The following is a 23119-nucleotide window of genomic DNA, read 5'->3' as shown; positions in this document are numbered from 1 at the left end:
AAATTGAAAAAGTCGAAAACACTGATTTTCTAAAAATGTGATTTTAAAATAACAAATTTATAAATATTTTTGTAATTTATGCAATTATTCAAATTTATTATAATAACAAAGTTAATCATGTTGTGTATATTTTAATATGATTGTTTCATTTTGATATTAACTTGTGTTTTAAACAGATTTACAGTTCTGAGGATGGCAATTATTTTCTGAGGATGACAGAAATAGAAAGTTTACACTTTTACATCTGTCTGAAATGTATATTGAGTAAGTTACTATTTTTAAATATGGGAACACGTCATTTCACTTTTTAGATGTTTAAGTCTGTGTTGATAATGTCTGTTTGTTACACGACTTACCATCATCAGAGATATTTATAGCACTGCCACTATTGATTTTAAAATCTATATTTAACATTGTATTTTCAAAGAATTATTATAAAGTGGGTTTTGATAATTGATTATATCAAAAATCGTCAAAACACAACAAAAACGCCAAATAATATATAAAATTGATTAATAAATTGAACACATTTCTATTGAGAATTGATATTGTATAAAAAATAATATAAACATATATTTCTTGTGTGTATATGTTTTGAAATATAAATAAAACCGTTTAAATCAAAAATGATTTTATTTTAAAAATTTGTTTATTTATCAATCATTGTTTTATCGATCTTCAAAACCTCGCGTTTTGAATTTGCGCAAATACATAAATTGTTATCGCATAGAGTATACGTTATTAATACGTTATTTGCTATCAATTTTTATTGTTTGAAATATCATGAATTGATTTATAATAAATTGTATTTTTTGTGAAAAAGATTAAAAATTGTTTGATTAATTTGTTTTGTGATTTTGATTAAAAAATCGACTTTTTCGATAATTTAAATGTCTGTCAAATGTTTTCATTTAAACCAAGGTTAGTCAAGTGGTAAATCAAAAAATAGAAATAGATTAATTTTTTGTAAAAATCAACTGAAAGAATCATCTTTCAAAAAATCCATAAATAGCATTTTTAAAGAAAATCACATATTTCAAAATATAATTTGATCTTAGGCAAAAAAAATCTAAATTGAAAGAAATTATGTTTAAGATATTTACCATCCTCAGAAAAATTAACAATCCTCATGAATCCCTTAAGTATGATCGAATAATGACGGTATTTTTTTGTTTTATAAAAAATCTTTTGCTGTTAAAAAAATAAGTATTGCAATTTGTTTTTTTAAAAATAACTGAAAAAACCGTTTACATTTCTGACGACATTTTTTTGCAAAGATCTTAGTAATATTATAATAAGACATTATAACAAAAACAACTAAGATTTATGAATCAATTCATTTCTTGACTTTTTTAAATTCGAGAATACGTCGTGAATTAACACACAACTTATTAATCGTCGTTTTGTGTCGTTTACGCGCACATTTCCGCGACACTAAACATAGAGAACATATGTTTTAGCAACAATGCCTCTTGCAAGCATCACACCTCAACTTTGTCTTTTCGAATAATACATTTTGTTCAATTTTTATTATTCGTTAAACTCGGCCACGGAAACGTGCGCGTAAATGACACAAAACTGCAAGTCAAAAATAGAAGGTCAGTTATACATTTGAACACAAGAGTTTTACAATCGACAAACTTTCCTTGATTTTTTTTAATTTTTATGTGCTTGTAAACTGTATTTCAAAACTCTGTACCGTTTCCAAAATTTATATAAACCCTTCACCCCAATTTCCCATTATTTACTATTTTTTATTCGTTTTATTTTTTATTTTCCTGTTTGTTGAACCAACAACAGTACACAGTTTTAAACCCTTAAAAACCAATACAGTTTTAATTATCGAACAAAAAATCGGGAAATCACCCAAATATTGGGTAAATATTCCCCTATTTTCCAGGTTCGTTATTTGTTAGTGATCCATTGTGTAACTAAACGTGAGTAAAACAACATGTTTCAAATAAACACAAGATAAACGACAATATAACAATAAACTAATGTTGTGATGAAGGACATTATTGCATCAAATGATGCAACACTTTAATTAATAATAAGTTTTTGTTTATTTCAACAATTAAAAAAGTCATCGATAACATAAAAGAAACATTAAACAATCAAGGTTATTAATGAAAAGAGTCTAAAATAAAATAAACAATTCAAAAATATAAAACTTTTCAATCGTATAGTCTTAACCGATTTATCTTCTCTCAATACTTGTTTTATTCATTAGTACTTTTTATTTTTATCCAAAACACAACTTGGTGATTCTATAAACATAGACATCGAATTATAAAGTTGAATTATACGTTTTTTGGCAAAAAATGTGTTATGGTAATCAAAATTTTTATCCCAAGTTTGTTTTTTATATTTTTCAAGTAAATTTTTGGTGCAAAATTTCTTTGTCAAGTAAAATTAAATAAACTCAGGTTCGTTATCTTGTTTTTTTCGAGTAAATATTTATAACAAAAAATGAGGGTTAAGCAAAGGAAAAATTATTTAGGAATAATAAGTCCAATAAATTGGGTCATTCCAGTACAGAGTTTTGAAAAACAGTTAATATATATATAATTATATACATTATAATAACTTCAACAAAAAAAAACAATAGTCTCTAGTGACCGTAAGTTGTTGAAACACACAGAGATTGTTGTAATAATCTTTTTATTGACATTTTAACAATTAACCATCTTTGTTTTTATTTTTTAATATTATTACCATATACAAATTGATCTATTTAAACGAAAACTTTTTGTTTTTATTGTTGTATTTTGTTGAATCAAAAGAATGTCAAAGTCGTCCTTAATTACAATAAAATACAAATCACTCATATCTTTTTATTAAAAAACAATTTTAATGCGTTCACTTTTTGTGTCTATCATGTTTATTACTACACTATTGATATAGCATTTAAACGGTGTCTTAAAGTTTAAAGGGTGTTTGTAATTTAATTATTAACACTTTTACTATTCTCCCTTTTATTTTTTATAGACTAAAAGAAAAAATTGTTTTTTTTGCCATCCTTTGGAAAAAAAAACTCCACCAAACCTGTTTCATTTTTTGCAACTTTTTTGCCACACAACTTTTTCTCTAAAAAGACTATAAAATAGGATACAATCCCGAATATTTAGTCATTTATTTATAACGGAAATATAAATGCATACAAAAACGGGATATTAGAAATAAATTAAAAAAGTTTCCCGTTTATTTTAGAAACAACCGATATATACCAGGTTTACAACATTTGTTTTCTTTACTGTACCTTAAATTTTCTGACTTTGTTTTTGAAAAGCCTCATCAGTTGATTTTTCTGGGCTTTCTATTCATATTCGAAAGCATGAGGCCAGCCGGATAGTCTCCATTATGACTTGCCAATATATGCACTAAAAATCGTCGTTGTTGGAACGCAGAGCGATGGCAAAATCGTTCATTGAGGCGCTTGTCGGCTTCTGGTTCAATCTTGTCGAGTTGACAACCGGAAAAGTCGTTATTGATTTTGTAGATGTTCAACAACCAAGACATAAAAACACCTTGGTTTTTTTTTCAGGGATTCATCAACAAACCGAAAATAGAGTGCACAAACAAATTGGTCGACGACTTTTGGGCAACCATAAGATCCGCAAAAAATGCCACAGGAAACGTTGGTGAACGTGGCAACAAAGTTGCTGCAATGGCAGAACAACTGTTTCAAGTTATCAAAAAAAGAATGACATTGTTTGTGATTGGGAAGATAAAGACATTCGTTGTTCTCTCAGTCAGAGACAACCTCCTCTTTTGGCTATTCGACGGATTTCTTGGCCTGGATCCAGACAAGTACAAGCAACTATTCAACTTCAGTGAAGAGGCGCCAAGAAAGCAGGTTGCTGAAATGTATCTGCAACACGCTGTCTGCGAGCAAAACTACATAAAGTTTACTAAAATGATAAAAAAAACTTAACAACTTCCAACTCAAAACACAATTTAAAAAAACGAGAAATATATTTTATTAGTCTTATAATCCATTCTGTTTTTTGTTTTGTTTTTTAAAATAAAATAAAACAAAAAAGAACATATAATATTTAGTAAAATTTTTTTAATAAAAATCGTATATATTATTATTGTATATGAATACTTAATAATTATAGTTTAAATATATGTATATTTAACTATTTGATAAACAACTTTCTATTTTCCATCTTTCGTTATTTGTTGGGCAAAAATATAATTTTGGTTATTTTTTCAAGAATTAAAAAAACAAAAATAAATCTAACGTGTTAAGTTGCTTGTGTTGTTTTTAAAGAATTTTACAATAAAGTTGGAAAAAAAACAATGTGTTGTTTATACCAAATTATAAAAATTGCTGTCAATTTTTTATCTATTATGTTATATAACAAAAATTTATTTTGTTATCTTATTTTTCTTTCAATCGTTCTAATTTGTCTTTTAATAAATACAAAATATCATAAATGTTGTTTTTAATTTTTATTTGTTTTTTATCAACTTTTGGGACAAATAGAAAGTTTATTTACTTTTAATCGAATACTGTTTACACTTTAATATAAAAGCAGATTTTACAATTTATGCTAATTTTTATTAATTAAAAAATAAAATGACATATTTCACGATTTTTTACAATGAAAAAAAGATTTCATAAAAATGAAAAATTACTCACACGATTGCGCACCCTACCGATCAAACATTAAATACCGCTATATAAAAAACTATATTTAGTTTAAAATTAACTGCTCTTGAAAGGTTATTTTGTAATAATATTACAATGAATGAGCTGGATATTATAAATTACCTACATGGTTGTTAGTTGTCTTGATTTTAGTAAGCTCACAAAAATTTTACATTTGCCAAACCCTTAAAATTATATACTTTTTCAAATTAAGACTTTCATTTAAACTACTGTATATATAAAAAACAAATTTTTATTTTTTTGGTCCAAAAATATTTATTTAACACGTTGGAATTTATTGTGTGTTTTTTCCCAGAAATTTTTTTATTAAAACACAACATACTATTTTGCCGAACCATTAAAACATAAATATTTTTGAATAACATTTTAATTGAATAATCTCCAAAATTCAAAACGATAATATCTGATCAGTCCTTAATGAAGATGATTCCACTGATTATTAAAAACTAAAAGTTAGAACAATAATAATTTGTGTTGATTTTTTTTAGTAATTTTAACCTTGAATATTATGATGAAGATACTTAATTTTAGCGATAGTTGTCGAAAAAGGTACATTAAAGAGCCAATATCTCATCGTGAGAGTTTGTTCATTTGATTTTTAAAAAACACTCAATACATTTATTATGAATCAAGTTGATGAAATGTATGAGTGGTAGACAAAAAGTTTATTACAAACGTTCGTCGTCTGAGCATTCTGTTTTTTATTATGAAACACTCTGAGATGGTTAAAAATAACAATAATTCGAATATCTTATTAATTTTGGTTTTCATTTAAATATTAATTATACTGAAATCGCAAGGATAATAATCCACAAAAGAGCTCAAACGGGGGTTTCCTTTATTTTTTATTTTTTGCACTTGGCATAATTAATAAAACACCAAATTTTTTATTTTTTCATATAAAACTAAAAAAACAAAGCTCCAACGTGTTAAACAAATTTGTTTGTCAAATTATAATTTTAAATTTATTACATTTTTATTATAACATAAATTGAAAACAATGTTGATAAATATATCAAATTATACAAGACAAAAAGTATTTAATTTATGATTTTGGTTTTCAATGATGAATTCAAAGTTTTTTGTTTTTGTAATTATAATAATATCCAAAAACACCAAGAATTCAATTATGCATTTCCAATTTGACTTGTTATTGGATTACATGGCTCGGAGCAAAATAATATCCAAAATAATATATAAAAAACCTAATTTATTATTAAAAATATTTTTTATAATAACATTCTTTTTAAAAAATTACATTGTTATCAATTCATTTTAATAATTATGAATATAAACATGTTTAAAATAAATAAATTATTTATATTATAAATTTATTATTAAAATAACTATAATAATTTATTAAAAATTAATTACATTTGGAATATTTCGAATAATTTTTAAAATTGTTTTCATGTTACATACTATTTTTAAAAATTAATTTTAACATATATTATATTTTAATCTTAAAAAACGTTTAAAAACAAGCATTTTTACTCTATTGTCAAAATGTACTTGTTATTGTTGTTGTCCACAATATCACTGGCAGACTTTGACTTGACCAAAAACGATTTCGAACTCTTCAAAGAATTTGAAGTAAAATACAACAAAAAGTATTCTACACCTTCCCAACGTCTTGTTCGTCTCTCAATTTTTAAATCGAGTCTCAAAGATATTCGCAGGCGAAATTCAAAGCGAAAAACGCCATCAGATGTAATTTTTGGTATAAACTATTTCTCTGATTTAACTCCACTGGAAATGGGATTAAACCCACAGAAGTATATGAAAACACAAATAAAAGATTCGACTTCAAAAAGTGGTAAACTTCCCATTCTTCCTCCTGGGGACGTAATTCCAGACCATTTATCATATTGTGGACATTATGTTCAAAAGAACACAGACCATCCAAAAATTGATCTTTGTGGCACTCCACTTGACCAAAAAGGGCGTGGGTGTTGTTATGCTGCTGCTATTGCCAATCATGGCCAAATTTTATATGCAAACATGACTTATTACAAAAATAACAAAGACGAAACCAAAATAGAAAAGTTGCTTTTTACTCCACAGCGATTTATTGATACTAAACATCCAATACCAGGTAGTCATAATAATAACAGATGTTGTGGTGGAAATAGTGGTATTGCTATCGAAGGTCTGCGAACTTATTCGTTGGAAAAAATTACCCCTTTTCTGATGGAACTGATGCTTCTTATGAGATGAAACCGCCATGCATTCCACGTGGAGACCAAAATGCATCAGTTGAGATATACTTGCGAAATAAAGAATATCAAATTTTCACAGTAAATCAAGCAGGTAGCCACGAACAACAGGTGTTGGCATTAAAGAAAACAATACATCATTATGGCCCTGTTTTAGTAGCAATTATGGCTTTTGAAACTGGTTATTATCATTACAAAGGTGGTATTTTCACGTTTTCAAAAGAGACATGCAAAAATATAAATATAGATCATCAAGTGATATTAGTTGGATACTGCAAAGACAATGAAACTGGACAGGAGTACTTTATAGCAAGAAATACTTGGGGTACTTGGTGGGGTGAAAATGGGGGATTTGGTAAAATTTCAACCGAAAATTTATGTGGGATGGCACAAGATGATACTAAAGGATATTTATCACAGAATTATATCTTTTATTCTGGTAATTATAAACTCGGTCCAAATTGCAAGACGTGTAATACAAAAAACTTGGTGTGTACTGTGTGTAAAGCCGGAACAAAAATGGATAAAAGAGGAGTATGTGTTGCGCCAGGACAATAAGATTTTAAAAATGTCGAACCATAAAGCACGAGTATTTTTAAATGAAATCAATTGATCGTTTTTTATTTATATTATATGTTGTCGTCTATATCAAATAATAATTATATGGTATTTATATTAATAAATGTATGGTATTACATAGATAAAGTATTAAATTTAAATTTATATATTAATATAAAATAACGGGATTTGTGTTTCCGAAAAACAAGTGACTAATCCCAAAAGTGCATTTTATTATAAAAAGTTGATAAATTTAATGTCAAAGTTTTTAATTGTCAAGCCTTCATTTATAATCAAATAAAACAAATAACAAGCGCGAAAGTATCACATAATATTGATATACTGATGGTGTTGTCACGACAATAACTAGAATAACAAAACCCAAAACTATTAAATGTTTGCTCTAATTTATTTTTTTAAAAAAGAAATAGAAAAAAGGCAAGCGCACAAACATTGTTCAAACTATAGTGTATTTAATCGTGTTATCACAACAATAATAATAACAGTCAGAATTATGAAATATTATCTTTATTTATTGTTTTGGCGTTTTCAGAAACTTTTTATTTTATATTTTTGTCTATATAAGAAAACAATGTGTTTGTTTTTAATTGAAAATGATATTTTAACGAAACTGATATTTGTTACTAATCGACATAAACAACACCATCCAAATTTACTAACGTGTTTATCGTTGTGTAATTTGAGCTACAACATTGTGTTTGTGATGCGAAGTATCGAGTTGAGGTCAAATCAAATAACAATATTAATTTAAAAAAAAGGTGGCTAACATTTCGATGAATTGATATTGTACGAAAATAATTTAACTGAATTGGTATTTTTTTCAAAATAAAATTTGTACTTCCGATTATTTGTTTTTTTTGTTTTTATAAACAAATATAAAAAAACTTTAAAAAGTACTAAAAATACAACAGTACCGACTTTTGAACTACAGTTTATTATCAATTATTATTACACCACTTGTGTAATAAATTGGCTAATAAAGAATTAACACAAACTTTTAAATTTAAAAAATGTTTTAAGATGGACCGGGTGATTATCCATGTCATGACATACCAGAATGTTATTAAAACGAAGCTCGTTATGAAAGATATGCAAAAGAAAAAGAAGAACAAGAACAAAAAGTCAAAGAACACAAAGAAGAAAGTAGAATACAAACTGCACTTGGTTTATGTGCTAAAAAATATGGCATAGAAGGATATTCCGCAGAAGATCTCGTAGAAAGAGAAAGATTAATCGCAAATAAATGTATACCATATACAGAAGAAGATCTTAAACATTTTGAGGCTGTTGGGTGTATTCCCCAATTTTCTTAATCAATGCAGTTTTTAAAATTGTTAATAAAATTGTGTGATAAAAAACTAAAAATTACACAATATACATATAAATAATTAAATTTTTTTAAAAAAATCAACATCATCAAAACACCTTATACAGATGATAAAAAACTTATTTAACTTTTTTATTATTGTTTATCGTTATTTTAGTTTTAAATAATTAGATTATAACTAAAAGTAATATACTAAATATTACTTTGGACAGGAAAAATATAGACATAACTTATTAAGTTTAATAGTATTTAATACTTTACATTTTATTTTATTAATATCAACTGTATTGTTAAAAACAAGAGGACATGTTTAAAAATACAAAAATGGGTATTTATTCTTTTTTAAATATACAATTCGATATTTTAATCTGACAATCAATTAATTTAAAAAACAAAAATTTAATTCAGTATCATTTAAACAAAATAAATTATTTTAAAAGATCTTCAAAAAAACACAATTTATAACAATATAATATTGTTGTTAAAAATATAATTTAATCATTATAATGTAATATTTAAATAGTGATAATTAAGTTTATAACATATTTGAACAATGTGTAACAAAGTTTTTATTTATTTCTGTATCTTGTTAAAAGTTATTGATTAATTATTGTTATATAATTATACTGAAATTTTCACAATCATTAACTATTCAAATATATATGAAATGTTATATATTACACAATATTTAAATATGTTAAATATATACATTTTAATAAATAAACTACACAAAATACAATAGTTTTTTATAAACATTGAAAAAAATTAATGTTAGATGTTAAGCTACACAATGTGTATAAAATTTCTAATTTAATTATACACAAAAAATAAATAAATTATATTATAAATGTAAAAAATGGAAATATATGCGATTGAAAAGACTTGTTTATTTACACAATTTAATTGAAATATAATTAATTATTCAATAAATACTAATTTGACTTTAATTTTAATATTTGAGAGTAAAAAGTGTGTATAAATATAATATGAAATCCATCAAAAACAATGGAAAGTGAGTTGACAACACTCTCAACACTCTGCGTTGAAGCAGCAAAAGCGGTGGCAGAACTCCACGAAGCAAAGGAAAAAGACAATTATGTTGACGACAAGTCACTTGACATTTCACAACGAATTCAAAATGCAGATGTATACTTCGACAAACTTTATAAAGAGTTCAAAAGAAAGAAAGATATTGCAACTTCATTCGACACGTTCATTGCCACTTTTGAAGACACATACACCAAATTCAAAAAAGAGTTAGCTTCATACAGAACACTTGATGATAACAACAAGTTGACTGAGATATGCAAACTAAGAATGGCACTACACGAGGAGAAGTACAAAATGGAGACAAAACAATATGAAGACATAATCAAAAAAATCCAAGAAGCTGAAAACACCAAAATGGATGAAATAAAGAAGTTTATAAATTCAAATTTACAACAAGACGAACATAATGAACAACACAAAAAAGATGAAAAGATGGCAAAAACAGAGAAAGTAGTAAAAGAAAAAGAAGAAAAAACAACAAAAATTAACCAAAAGGTAGAAAAAGAAAAAGCCGAGAGAATGGAACGAGAACACATCACATTTGAAGAGAAAGCCAGTCTTGAGAAATTGACAGGTCATAAACTTGGTGCTGTTTTGTTCGACTCTAACAAAGAAAGTTGGTCACTGGGCACATCTATGTTAAATGCTCGAGTTATTAATGAAAGCAATTTGTGCTTTTTGATAGAAGACACAAATCACAACAAGTTTGGTGGCGTGTACACAGGCAAAATCACTATTATAGTAGATTATATGTCCAGTAATAGTTCATACATCTTTTCACTTGTGAGAAATGGCATTTTAAATCCAATAATGTTTGGCAAAAGCGGCGATTGCCCGGATAAAGAATTATATTTAGATTCTCAGAACAAAGATATACTTTTTGAATTTGGTGATGATATATGTGTCCGCAAGAAAAATCAAATATGAAGTAGTCGTTGCTCGCCCATGGTTTACACGGCGTTGGAACAAGATTTAACGGATTATGATACATTTACAGTTAAGAATATTGTCATCTTCCAACTTAATTGAATTTTTATTCAATTTTATATATATTTTAACAAATAACAACATGTTTATGCTAAAATGTCGTTTAAATTTGTTATCAATAAAACAATTAACCAGTGAATTTCTGCTAATCATTTTTTTCGTTATAAAAACAATTTTAAATATAACTTTTTTAAAATATCATTTAAGCGTTTCCAAAATAATTATTGCCGAAAATGTGGTATAATAACGTACGAATTTATAAAGAAAATGAACATTTTGGTTATGAAATGGTGACGTGGGTAATTAGGATTGTGATTTTGGAAACCTCTGATATTATTAACAATTTATATTCTAATTTAAAAACAATTTAATTGTTAATAATAACTTGAATATTATTACAAATCAGAGTTTGTTTTAAAAATTCAGCTTAATAAAGATAATAATCTAATTGTATTTTTTATGTACATATATAAGTCTAAATTTACAACAAGTACCAAGGTTTTATTTTACTATTTAAAAACTGTTCTAATAATGAATAATTTTTTGTTAATTGTTTTTAAATGATGGTTCAAATTTGTAAATACAACTGTATAAATAATATTAATTATTCGTCGAAACATTAGCACCACACCTGCAACTTTTGTTCTATGTCTAGGATGTTTTGAACAACAAATTCAATTGTTTCTATTCAAAAATAAAACATATTTGATTAAAAAATAAATTAAATTATTCATATTTTAGAATGTTTTATTGTATAATTTTACTTAACACATATTCGCTATAAATAATTTGATTACTATTTACTATACACCGTTGTGCTAATTGTACTCAGTTAATTATTTACTCTGTCAAACATCTTTTGCATGACATCCACAACTTCCTCGCTTGTGATTCTTTCTTTCCGTTTTTGTGCCCACATCTCTTCAAGTAAACGTCTTTCTTTATAACTCAAACACTTGTCATCTGGTCGCTTTCCTTTAGAAATCAACTCAGGAATTTCAAAGAAGTATTTCACGTTTTCAAAAGCGTCTTTCCAAGTAAATGCCTCAAAGAAAGTAATTCCAAGTGAGTACACATCCGCAGCAATTGAGTACTTCTGTCCATTCAACAACTCGGGCGCCATATACTTTGGTGTTCCAACGTCCTTTGTGAATGTCAAATTTGACATTAACAAATTTACGTTTCTTGCACTTCCAAAGTCTGAAAGTTTAGCGTTGACTTCAATTATACTGTTTAATTCAACAACAAGAATATTTCCTGGCTTGATGTCTCTATGAAAAATTCCATTGAGGTGTTAATAGTTGACACCCTTTGTAGCGTCCAATAAAATTTTGTACCGAATTTTTTGTGGTAATATTTTGTCGTTAGAATTTTGCACATCATTTGCACTATTTTTCACTTTATAACTTTTAATGATCTGATCCAGACTCCCATTTTTGATATATTCCATGACAATCATGTGCTTTACACTTTGATATACGGCTCATATGAATTCGACTATATTTGGATTTCGTATCTTTTGTAACATGTCGACTTCTGTTGTAAACTCGTCGTCTTTGACATTTTTAAATTGTCTGATCTTCTTCACTGCCACTGTGCGCCCTTTATATGTTGCTTTAAAAATGATTCCAACACAGCCTCGACATATTTCAATCATGTCTGTGATGCTACTGTCGTCAATCCACGTTGAAAGTGCTGTTGAAAATATGAGTGGAATTCTCTTAGTCAACTCAACACCGCGTTTTAGAAAGACCCAACTCAATGTCAAAGAACTTTTAAAATCGCCGGAATACGTCGGTGAAATTTCAATTGTGAAAAGACATGTGTCTTTTGGTCGTAAAGTGACGACTTTTGGTGAGACGGTGATTTTGTAACTTTTGCGTTGCATGTACACCAACTGCAGCTTAACAATAGATTTTGATTTATTTGCAAATATAACCGTTTTTGTACTCGTTCTATTAACTGGTAGGTCAACACCAAAATCCAATTGAGATGAAGTTGTGTATATATTGTCTATTAATGGTTTCATTTGTTCTCTAACACTCCGTATTGAAGAGATTCCTTTCTTCTTTCTCTCCACATTAAGATGATGTCTTTGTATAATATATAATCCAATAAAACTCATTGGTATAGTAAATATGAATAATAAAAATATACATCCAAATATTACTATAAGAAGAATTTTAGTCAAATTCATTTTGTCACACAAATATTTGTCATTACTGGATTTGTACCAAAAGTTGCATTTCTTACACATCGAGTTAGTTATTAATATACAGTTTTCTATATATAACCGCTCTGTGCATTTACCATTGGATAAAACCATGTTATTACTACACTCATTACAATAATCTGCTGAATTACAAGAGAAGCAATTTTGCTTGCATTGAATACAACGCAACTTACTTTTGTAATACCCTTCAGAGCACTTCAAACACCCCAAAGTCTCTGATAATTCGCCACAATTTGTGATGTCATACACACTCTCACAAACTTCGGTTTCATTCATAAAATACGTGTTATCACACTTCTCGCAAATTTGGTCGTTTTTACATATAACACATGGATATGGACATTTCACACAAGTTCCACTAGTAGTACTATATCCATTAATACACTGCGAGCATTGCCCATTCGCATCATACGAAGTACAAATCCCTTCAAGTGCAAAAATGGTGAGACACTTCCCATTTGAGAGGACTGTGCCTGTGATGCAACTTTGACACTTCTCAGAGTTCTCTGTACATTCAGTGCACTTTGTGTTGCATTTGCTGCACTTGTTTTCTTTGTCAGTGTAATACCCCTTTGCACATCGAAGACATCCAATTGGTGATAACAATTCACAATTATCACTTTGTGCGATGGCGCCTTGGTAACACTTTCCATGTAACAGAACATAATCAGACTCACACTGATAACACACATCTTCAATAAAATACAAACACTTTGTAATAGAAGTAAGGTACCTACCATTCTCTGATAATAAAAAGTGATCTGGACACAATTTTAATACTTCTGATGTGTTTAATGTTTTTATTAAAATCACACAATTTTGTGAGGCGTCAAGTGCATACCCAGAAATGCATTTGGTGCATTTTTTCTTGTTACACAATTCACAGTTTAAAAATGTTGTTTTACATAAAAAACAAGTGTTTTGGTTATTATAGTGCCCATCCGCACAACTAACTATAGAACGTGAGTATACTATCTTCTCTCCAATTCCTTTCAGTTGACATTTTCCATTAATTAAAAATGAATTTGACTCGCATATAAAACACTCATTAAACGAACAAGATAAACATAATTCGTCACACTTTTTAAATTCGTGTTTTTGGTAGTCAAAAAATCCGTTCAATTCGACACAAATTCCGCCATATATTTGTTTACAAAACTGTTTTTTAATACAGCTACCTGCCATGTTCATAAAATAGCCATTTTTACATTGTATAGCATATGTTTTATTAACACAATCTGTTGAATTATTTCCACATTTAATATATTTGTTATCCTCAAAATACATATAAGAAATGTACTTCCCTCCTTTTTTATTTTTTCCTTTCATAATATTGTTGTAGTAATACACGGAGTCGTAATCATTTCCATTTGAATATTCTAAATATTTTTTACTCATTAAAAGAATTCCTTGAACGTTTTCATAACCCTCAAATGTCGTGTACAAATCATCACTAATTAGATACACTACAAGGGGAATATTTGACTTCTTATATGTCCATATCGTTCGTTTCAAAACAGACAAAATTCACAACTTTATTTGTAAACTTTGTCTGAGTGTCTTTGCAATTTACTGTAAAAGTGATTTCTGAGCGGCTCACAATCACAGATTTTGCAATATAATTTGTACAGTACGGAATTTGCTCTTTCAACAAATTTTTCTTTTCGATAATTCCAAAATTTCCTTTGAAAAAACATTTTTACATTTATCCACAACAATATCAACTAAAAAGTCTTGTTTGAAGTCAATGTAGACTTCTTCTATATCCGACCCAATACTAATGTTTTTAACTTCAGAGATGACAAGCATTGGATGTGTTTCATTACTCGGGTATGGGCAATGTGGGTGAGTAAAAGATGTGTACAAATTGTTAAATTTGAAGCTATTATTGAAATTACTGTCATTAATATGGCAGTAGACCTCTGTTGGGAAAATTACCCCCTTTAGGGTTTCTTGTTTTTCCAAAATTCGAGGAACAATTTGGGAAATGTTTTTAAAATTATTTTTAAAACTGTTTTTGGCTGTTTCAAATTCTCCAAATAAAATTTCGTCTTTGTTTTTGACAAAATTGTTTTGGTTTTGAATAAGAGTGGCGTATTTATCAGGACAGTATCTTATCAATCTTCCATTTGACACAATTAGAAAATTTGTTAGGTACTCGAAAGGTAGTATTTTGTAATTGATCGACATGAAGTCGAAACAGTTTTCTGAGGATATCAACAGTTTTAAAGCAAACGAAAAAGATCCATTTAATAAAGTAAAAATTGTTTTTTTGTATATGTCAGCGTTATAAATAAACAACTGAATTTGTGAAAAGATTATTAATGAATAACATTGTCGTGATTGTTCGTAATCCCAATTAGTCAGTGTTTTACAATACGTTTTATTAAGGTGTTTACTATATATAAAAAACACTGCTCCATTTTCAATTTCGATGTGTGTATTATGTTCAGAATTGCTGTTAAAAAAGAACAGCGAATTATATATTTCGTAGTGCGACCCACTTGGGAATATCCCACGTGATGAATTCCAAAACTCTATACACGAGTTGATCGTTAAAAAAACACTTGAACTAAATTCCACACTTGAGTAATTATTGAAAGAGAGTAAACAGTATGTATAAAATAAGTTTGGATACACTTGTGGGAGGTCTATAAATATAGTGACATTATCAGAATACTTCGATATTGAATTATTATAATATGTTAACATAGTGTTCAGTTGAATATCAGAATTCTTTTCGAAATACATTTGTGACGAATTGTAACACGTGAATTTGGCTGCCTCGAGATAGACAGAGTCTTTAAAAGTTGCTTTAGAGTAGTCATAGAGTGTAATAAAACTAATAGATTCTATTTTTGCGTGGTCATAAATTAAGAGGGAAGAATTGTTATTAAAAATAAGACCTTTTTCTTTTGTTAATATTTCATCTGTTGAATGAAAATAGCCGGCTATTATAAATAGAGAATAGTCTGACAATGTTATCCTATTTAAAGCAGTAACAGAAGTGCCTTGGTGTATTTCAAATTCTGATGTATTACATAGAACAATAACACCATCTAACACAACATTTTTATTATTTTTGTCATTTAAATTTGAATTAAAAATATTCAATTTTGCAACATCAAAAAAGTTAAATACGTTGAAAGTGATACTCCCTTCATTTGCATCAATTTTAAATTGAGAATTGTTTCTCATTTGTATCATGTTTGAGTGCAGTCTAAATTTATCAAAAAGTGTAAAAATAGAATCACCACTTGACATGGTATTTTCAACATTTAACACGCTCGAAGCTTTTATAATAACATTTGAATCTAAAACTTCAAGACTTTTGAAAGTACAAATTTTATTAAAAATTACTTCACTTTGATTAGTTGTTTTTATTATCAAATTATTTAACACATTTTCTCTTGAAAATATTAAAGTTGACTCTGATATTGTAAAAGACTTTTCTCTTGTTGTATTCAAAAATTGGACTTCGTCTAAAGTTAAAGTCGAATTTTTATTAATTTTGATATTTTCAAATTGTAGTGAAATTGAAGATAAAATAATTTGTGTGTTCTTCTCTGTTGATATTGTGTTGATGTATAAAACACTTTTTGAATTTGCTAAAAACGTCGTGTTTTTATTTAAATACAAATTGGTACATTTTACTTCGCACATTTCACATTTAAAAATTGCGTTTTCTTCAATAAAAATGTCTCCAGAAATAACTAACTTCCCTCTTCTTAAAATTGTGAGACTTTTAGTAACTTTTAAATTTCCAAAAACAAAAATAGACCCGTCACTGAACGAAATTTCTTGTATTAAAAAATCATTATAGATTTCAACTGAAGATCCTTCTGAGAGAGAAATTGGATAATTAGAAAAAGATTCCAGACCTTCTAATAATGTTTTCGAATTGATTAAAAATGAAATCCCATTTGAATAGTTGAGATTGTTATCAAGATATATTTTGTAGTTACCGTCAATTTCGATATGGGGAAAATTTTTAAATGCATCGGCGCATTCTTTTGTCAAAGTAAAGTTGTATGAGATATATAATATGTCACAATTTTCTATATTTTCTATGTTGTCTTCTTTGTTATTTATTTATGTCAATTAAATTGTGTATTAATAATATGTTATTATAAATAATGCATGTTAAATTTTTATTAATATAACAAACTAAGTACTTTAAAAACCATCTGTACATTGACTTGAAATGGGTTGGCATATAATATCGGCAGCTGCCAAAACCAAAATCACACCAAAAAAGAGGTGTTTCATATTCTGTATATTGTGTTTGATAATTTTGATTTTACGTCATTTTTTATTAACACGTCAATTAAACGTATTATTAAATAAGAAAACCATCTTTTTGATTTGAATAATTATAAATTGGTGTTTTTCAAATATGTAAAAACCTAAAATAATAGTTTTTCGATATCAAAGTATTTTATGATGTAAAATAATAATTGATTTAACTTTTGTTTTACTTTTCAAGAAAATAAGTGTGTAGTTATATAATGGAAAAAACCACTTTAAATAATATAATAAAAAAAACAATAATTAAATTATGGTTTGATAAATAGTAAAATATTTTTATTGGTTTATGTAATTTATATAAATCAAGTTATGAAAGTCTTTGTCACCTTTTTAGCGTGCTTGTAATGAAAAATAAACAACGACTCAAAAATATTCATATAAAAGGTAAAATTGAGTGATAGAAAATAATAAGGTAACAAACCACTTTTAAGGTGTTTTTTCTCGATATAATTTACAAGTTTTAATCTTCCTTAGTTTGGTAAAACACTAAGGAAGTGAAATAAAATAAAACACTTTATTTTATCATTATTTTATAATATAATTATAATATTGGTTTAATAATATTTTATAAATACTTTTTGAAAACTGATGGAAAATCAATTTAAAAACTATCTGTTTTTTTTTCAATAATTACACCCGTATTAAACTTATTCAAAACGAATAAATCAGCCTATTTATTTTATACGTCTTAAAGGTTATCTGGCACTATTAAACAATTAGAAAAGGAATGTTTCAAAAAATATTTAAATAATTAATCCATTTTTTTCCAATTTCTGATTTTATACCCATTGTTTAAACATAATAAAACCATATTTGTTTACTTGATTAAAAAATGTTCTTTCTTTATAATCATGAAAAAAGTAGTAAAGTTGTTCATATACATTTGGTTTATTTTGTGTAATGTTGAACAAAATAATTGAAAAGATAGTTATTTTTTTAAATAATATATCTTATACACATATGATTTACAACAAAAAGTTGTTGATTGAAAACACCAAATGTCGGTGTGGTTGCACAACTAATATCATAATATTTGATTGTTTGTTACATACATTTAAATTCAATATAATATCAACTTTTTTACATGACTATTACAAAACATCAAAACGTTACAATGAAAACTAAATCAAAAAAAATACTTTTGGAATTTTAAAAAAAACGATATATCCCTTGTTTTTCAATGAAGAATTTATATCAGAATTATATTTGATAATTTTTTTAATTTTAAAACCCTGTTTTTGGAAAGACTTATTTTGTATCGTTTAATATACTATACACAAATTTTTGAAATAAAAAAATAAACTTGAAAATAATAACAGGAAAAGTCGTTAAGTTTTCTTCACAAATAAAGTGATTTTTTTTCAACAAAAATACGATTTTAGGTTAAAATTTAGTATTAATTTGTAGTAAATTAAATTATTTTACTATTAATTATGTTTCCTTGTATTACCCATGGTTGTAAAAAAGTTTAAAGAGTTTTTTGCATTATTTCTTTCTAATATACACTCAAAATGAATAAGATATAAATAAGTTTACATTTTTTGGAACTTTTTGGTACTCCAAAGGTCAAGTCTGGAAAATATTTTTTTGTTGTTTAGTAAAGAGGAAAGTAAATTACCGATTTACAAAAATATAAGTAATTCTAACCAAAAGATCTTAAAATCTTTTGAATCGGAACAATCTCAATTGTAATTTTAATGATCATTTTAAATGCGATTTATACTAAATGAAAAATAGAAACAAATAAACTCTATTAACATACAATGGAAAACGAGTTGACAGCACTTTCAACACTCTGCACAAACGCAGCAAAAGCTGTTTCAGCCCTCCACAAATCTAAAAAGGAAAACAACTTTGTTGACAATAAGTCACTTGATATTGCACAACGTATTGAAAATGCAGAGGGACACTTCGACAGACTTGATGAAATTTTTGAAAGAAATAAGATCGTCACAACATCACTTAACACAATTGTGACTGATTTGGACAACATATCAAACAAAATCAAAAGCGAGATGGCTCTATATTCAACAAAGAATGATAATGAGAAGTTGTATGAAATTTACGACGTCAAAATTGCACTTTATGAAGAGAAGTGTAAAATGGACACAAAACCACTTGAAGATGAAATTAACAGAATCATTCAAGCAAAAAACACCAAAGTTGATCAAATTATGAAATCAGAAAAATTCATCAATTTAAAGAAACAACACGACGACAATAAAGAAGAGAGAATGAAGTGTAAACACATCACACTTGAAGAGGAAGTCGGTCTTGAGACATTGACGGGAATGAAAATTGCAAGTGTTGTGTTTGACTCTAACAAAGACGACTGGTCAATAGACACGTCTGTGTTTGACGAAAAAATTATGAACAAAAGCAACTTGTGCTTTTTGATTGAAGACAAAAATAACAACAAGTTTGGCGGTGTATTCACTGGTTATATCAATGATGTTAGCGATTGGCTCAACAGTGGCAGTTCTTACATTTTTTCACTTGTGAGAAAAAACACTTTGAAACCAAAAAAGTTTTGTAAAAGTGGAATTAATAACAATGAATTAATTCTTTGTTCTCAAGACAGTCGATTTCTTTTTGGATTTGGTTATAATAATAATGTTAATGATATATGTGTGCGCAAGAAAGAACAAAATGAAAGTTATTGCAGCCAAGCCACTTACACCGCCAAATCAAACGAGTTGACTGATAATGACAAATTTACGCCAAAGAGCATTGTTGTCTTCCAACTTGACTGACTTGTTTTTCACTTTTTGTTTTTGTTTTATTTGAAAATCTGCAACATGTTGACTGCAAAAGTGTCATTTTTGTAAGTTGCCATCACAACTAAAATAAATTACATAACTTTTTTTTTTACAAAATGTGTTTTTTGAAGGGTTGAATAAAATAAAAAAAATACAACCTTTTACCCCTCAAACCAAACATTAGCACAAACACTTGATTGGGACATCTTTGATGTTTCTAGTTTTTTAGTCATATTTCTATGTTTCTGGTATCTTCTTTGGAGATAGATTTACGATGTTGCAACTCGCCGAGTTTAATAAGTTACGATAGTTGCGGTATATATACTTATTGTGTCACGTTATGTAAATTGTTTATCAAAAGTCTGTACCTTGGTGACCTTAAATATATATATATATATATATATATATATATATATATATATATATATATATATTATTTATAATTGACTGTTGTTAATTGATGCACTTAACATTTTTTTTTATTTTTTATACATATTTTACAATAATATACAACTTTCAAGTTGATGTATCAACTAAAATTATATAATAGCTTTAAAATAATAAGTTTTTTAATATAGTAAGTTCATCAATTGTAACATTGTTGTGTTCAAATTTATAATTGACCCATAATTATTAATTTGCGGTTGTGTGTAATTTACGTTCACGTTTACGCGGCCAAGTTTACAAAGATTTAAAATTAAACCAATAAAATGTTTTGTCCGAAGAAAACAAATTAATATAAAATGGAAACGCAGACAAGAAGCGTTCATGTATCACACATTAATTTTCTGTGTCGAGTGTCGCGGAATGGTACATATAAACGACATAAAACGATGAATAATAAGTTATGTGTTAATTCATTAAGTGCTCTCGAATTTTAAAAATAAAAGACCTTAATAATTTTCAAAATTCTTTGTTGTTTTAGTAATATTGTTTTATTACTAATAACAATAAGACAAATAATTGTTTAATAATTTTTTATTTGAATCACTCAAAATTCATTTTTATTGTAAACTTTCCGTTTTGTTAAAATTGCTATTCTCTTTATTTTTTTGAATCTTGACTCAAGATTCTCGAGTAATATTCAACAATTTTACAATTTATTAATATATTATCAGATTATAACCATGGCTCGGTATTTTTTGCTTTTTTGCACTGAAAATATTTCTGGCAATTTTTATAAAAGTTGTTTAAAAACTCCCCTCATACTTACTTTTTTAATGGTATATTAAATAGTATATTTACCATTAAAAATTATTAATTGTATATAATAAAAATATTATAATAATATAGTTGTTTTTAATAGTTTTTTTAATAATATGATTATAATAATTTTTATTTTTTAATTGTTTTTTATAATGGTTAATAATATAATATAATAATAATAATAAATTAAAAAAATTTAATAGTATATAAATTAAATAATTAATCAAATAATTTATTATACAACTATAATAAATATACAAACATATAAACTATAACAATATAACAAAAATATAATGTTGTATTATTAATAATAATAAAATATATAATAAAAATAGTACATAATTTTCATCTCAAATAAATAACATTTGATAAACAATATATTTTGATATAACAAAACTATATTAATTATTAAAAACAACTACAAACTAATAGTATAATAGAATGAGTGATATATGCTTGAATAAAATAAACTATATATAAATAATATAATAAATTATTATTTATTAATATAAATTATTTTTTTTTGTATATTTTGTATAATTATATAATAAAAAAGCTTTATTATTAATATATTTAATTATAATTAAATAATTAGATAAAACAAACAATTTATAAAAATTGTGTTATATGTTTAACAAATATTATACTATTAATTTATTTTAATTCAAACTATTATTACAATTAATTGTAATTAATTTTTAATTATATATATTATTTGATTTGTTTTTATATAACTACAATTTATTGCAAATTTAATTATATTTATTAAGAATTACATATTATATTTTTTATTCACAAACACATGAAAATAATTTAAACCAAACCCACCTTACAAACAATTCAATTACTATCTGTGTTTATTATTCTTCTTTTGAATTGAGTTTCTTTTATATTATAGTATTATGGGTTTTAATAAATTTAGTTAAAACAAAACTATATGTTTTTATATTTTATCAATTTAAATTATGTGTTTATTATAAAACAGTCATTTACATGTTAAATAATAAAACAAATGTAATAATATTAAACTATTGTTTAAATGTTTATAATCTATTTAATTTATGCATTGTTTACACCAAAATATGTGTGATGATCATAATGATGATAGTGTTCTACCAAGATAACTAAACATTTTAGTGTAATAACGTGAATATGGGTTGGAGTATACACTCCAAATAGCAAACGTATTAAAAGATAAAACCAAATCAAACAATTGACTCAATTAATTCAATACACACTAACACACGTTTTAAATTTATACAAATAGCGCCACATCCCTTTAATTGTTTTTGGTTGTATTAAATATTTCCAAAGTGTAATACATTTAATTGTCATTGCTATTAGTCAACAACAACAACTTTTTATCCAAATAAATGTATTATTCAACGTTAAGATGTTCATTACTTATAATCATACTTTTTATACTGCAATTCTTATAATAATCAAGGCACCATATACCACAATTAGAATCCATTTTTTGCTTATTGTTGTTTTTAATAAACGGATTTGTTTTTTATTATTATTATTATATCTTTATAATAAAATTGTTAAATATAAACTAGAATCCAATTCAAATAACAAAAAAGCATTTGTTGTTTTTAATACAGTAAAACAACCTCTCGTATGCAGTTTGGAGTAGCATGTTTTTTGATCTCATTTGCTTGAGTTTAGAAAAAAATCTTTCAACATCAACGGAAGTTGGATAAACACACACCATGCACTGAACAACACTTTGTAAGGTTATCAATTTGAGTTGTTCCAGTACATCATAAACTT

General features: G+C 26.3%; 5 protein-coding genes across 5 annotated transcripts; 2 read left to right on the top strand and 3 right to left on the bottom strand.

Annotated features, from left to right (window-relative positions):
• Nucleotides 1–3667: 3667 nt before the first annotated feature.
• Nucleotides 3668–4254, top strand: EIN_355640 (hypothetical protein; the record flags this gene model as incomplete). Its single annotated transcript, XM_004259266.1, has 2 exons — nucleotides 3668–3906; nucleotides 4122–4254. 2 exons carry the CDS (start codon nucleotides 3668–3670, stop codon nucleotides 4252–4254), a joined length of 372 nt encoding a protein of 123 aa, XP_004259314.1.
• Nucleotides 4255–6891: 2637 nt separating this feature from the next.
• Nucleotides 6892–7452, top strand: EIN_355630 (cysteine protease, putative; the record flags this gene model as incomplete). Its single annotated transcript, XM_004259265.1, has 1 exon — nucleotides 6892–7452. The coding sequence occupies one exon, from the start codon at nucleotides 6892–6894 to the stop codon at nucleotides 7450–7452; it is 561 nt and encodes a 186-aa protein (XP_004259313.1).
• Nucleotides 7453–11669: 4217 nt separating this feature from the next.
• Nucleotides 11670–12725, bottom strand: EIN_355620 (protein serine/threonine kinase, putative; the record flags this gene model as incomplete). The annotated part of the gene is made up of 2 exons (XM_004259264.1): nucleotides 11670–12098; nucleotides 12336–12725. 2 exons carry the CDS (start codon nucleotides 12723–12725, stop codon nucleotides 11670–11672), a joined length of 819 nt encoding a protein of 272 aa, XP_004259312.1.
• Nucleotides 12726–13414: 689 nt separating this feature from the next.
• Nucleotides 13415–13810, bottom strand: EIN_355610 (hypothetical protein; the record flags this gene model as incomplete). The annotated part of the gene is made up of 1 exon (XM_004259263.1): nucleotides 13415–13810. The coding sequence occupies one exon, from the start codon at nucleotides 13808–13810 to the stop codon at nucleotides 13415–13417; it is 396 nt and encodes a 131-aa protein (XP_004259311.1).
• A 749-nt stretch (nucleotides 13811–14559) lies between these two features.
• EIN_355600 (hypothetical protein) lies at nucleotides 14560–17339 on the bottom strand (the record flags this gene model as incomplete). The annotated part of the gene is made up of 3 exons (XM_004259262.1): nucleotides 14560–14730; nucleotides 14766–17146; nucleotides 17255–17339. The coding sequence occupies 3 exons, from the start codon at nucleotides 17337–17339 to the stop codon at nucleotides 14560–14562; spliced, it is 2637 nt and encodes an 878-aa protein (XP_004259310.1).
• Between the last annotated feature and the right edge of the window lie 5780 nt (nucleotides 17340–23119).

This window comes from Entamoeba invadens (assembly GCF_000330505.1).
Source record: "Entamoeba invadens IP1 unplaced genomic scaffold scaff_1105074724527, whole genome shotgun sequence".
In the NCBI taxonomy this organism is placed as follows: domain Eukaryota; phylum Evosea; order Mastigamoebida; family Endamoebidae; genus Entamoeba; species Entamoeba invadens.
This window is presented reverse-complemented; position numbering and strand designations above follow the sequence as displayed.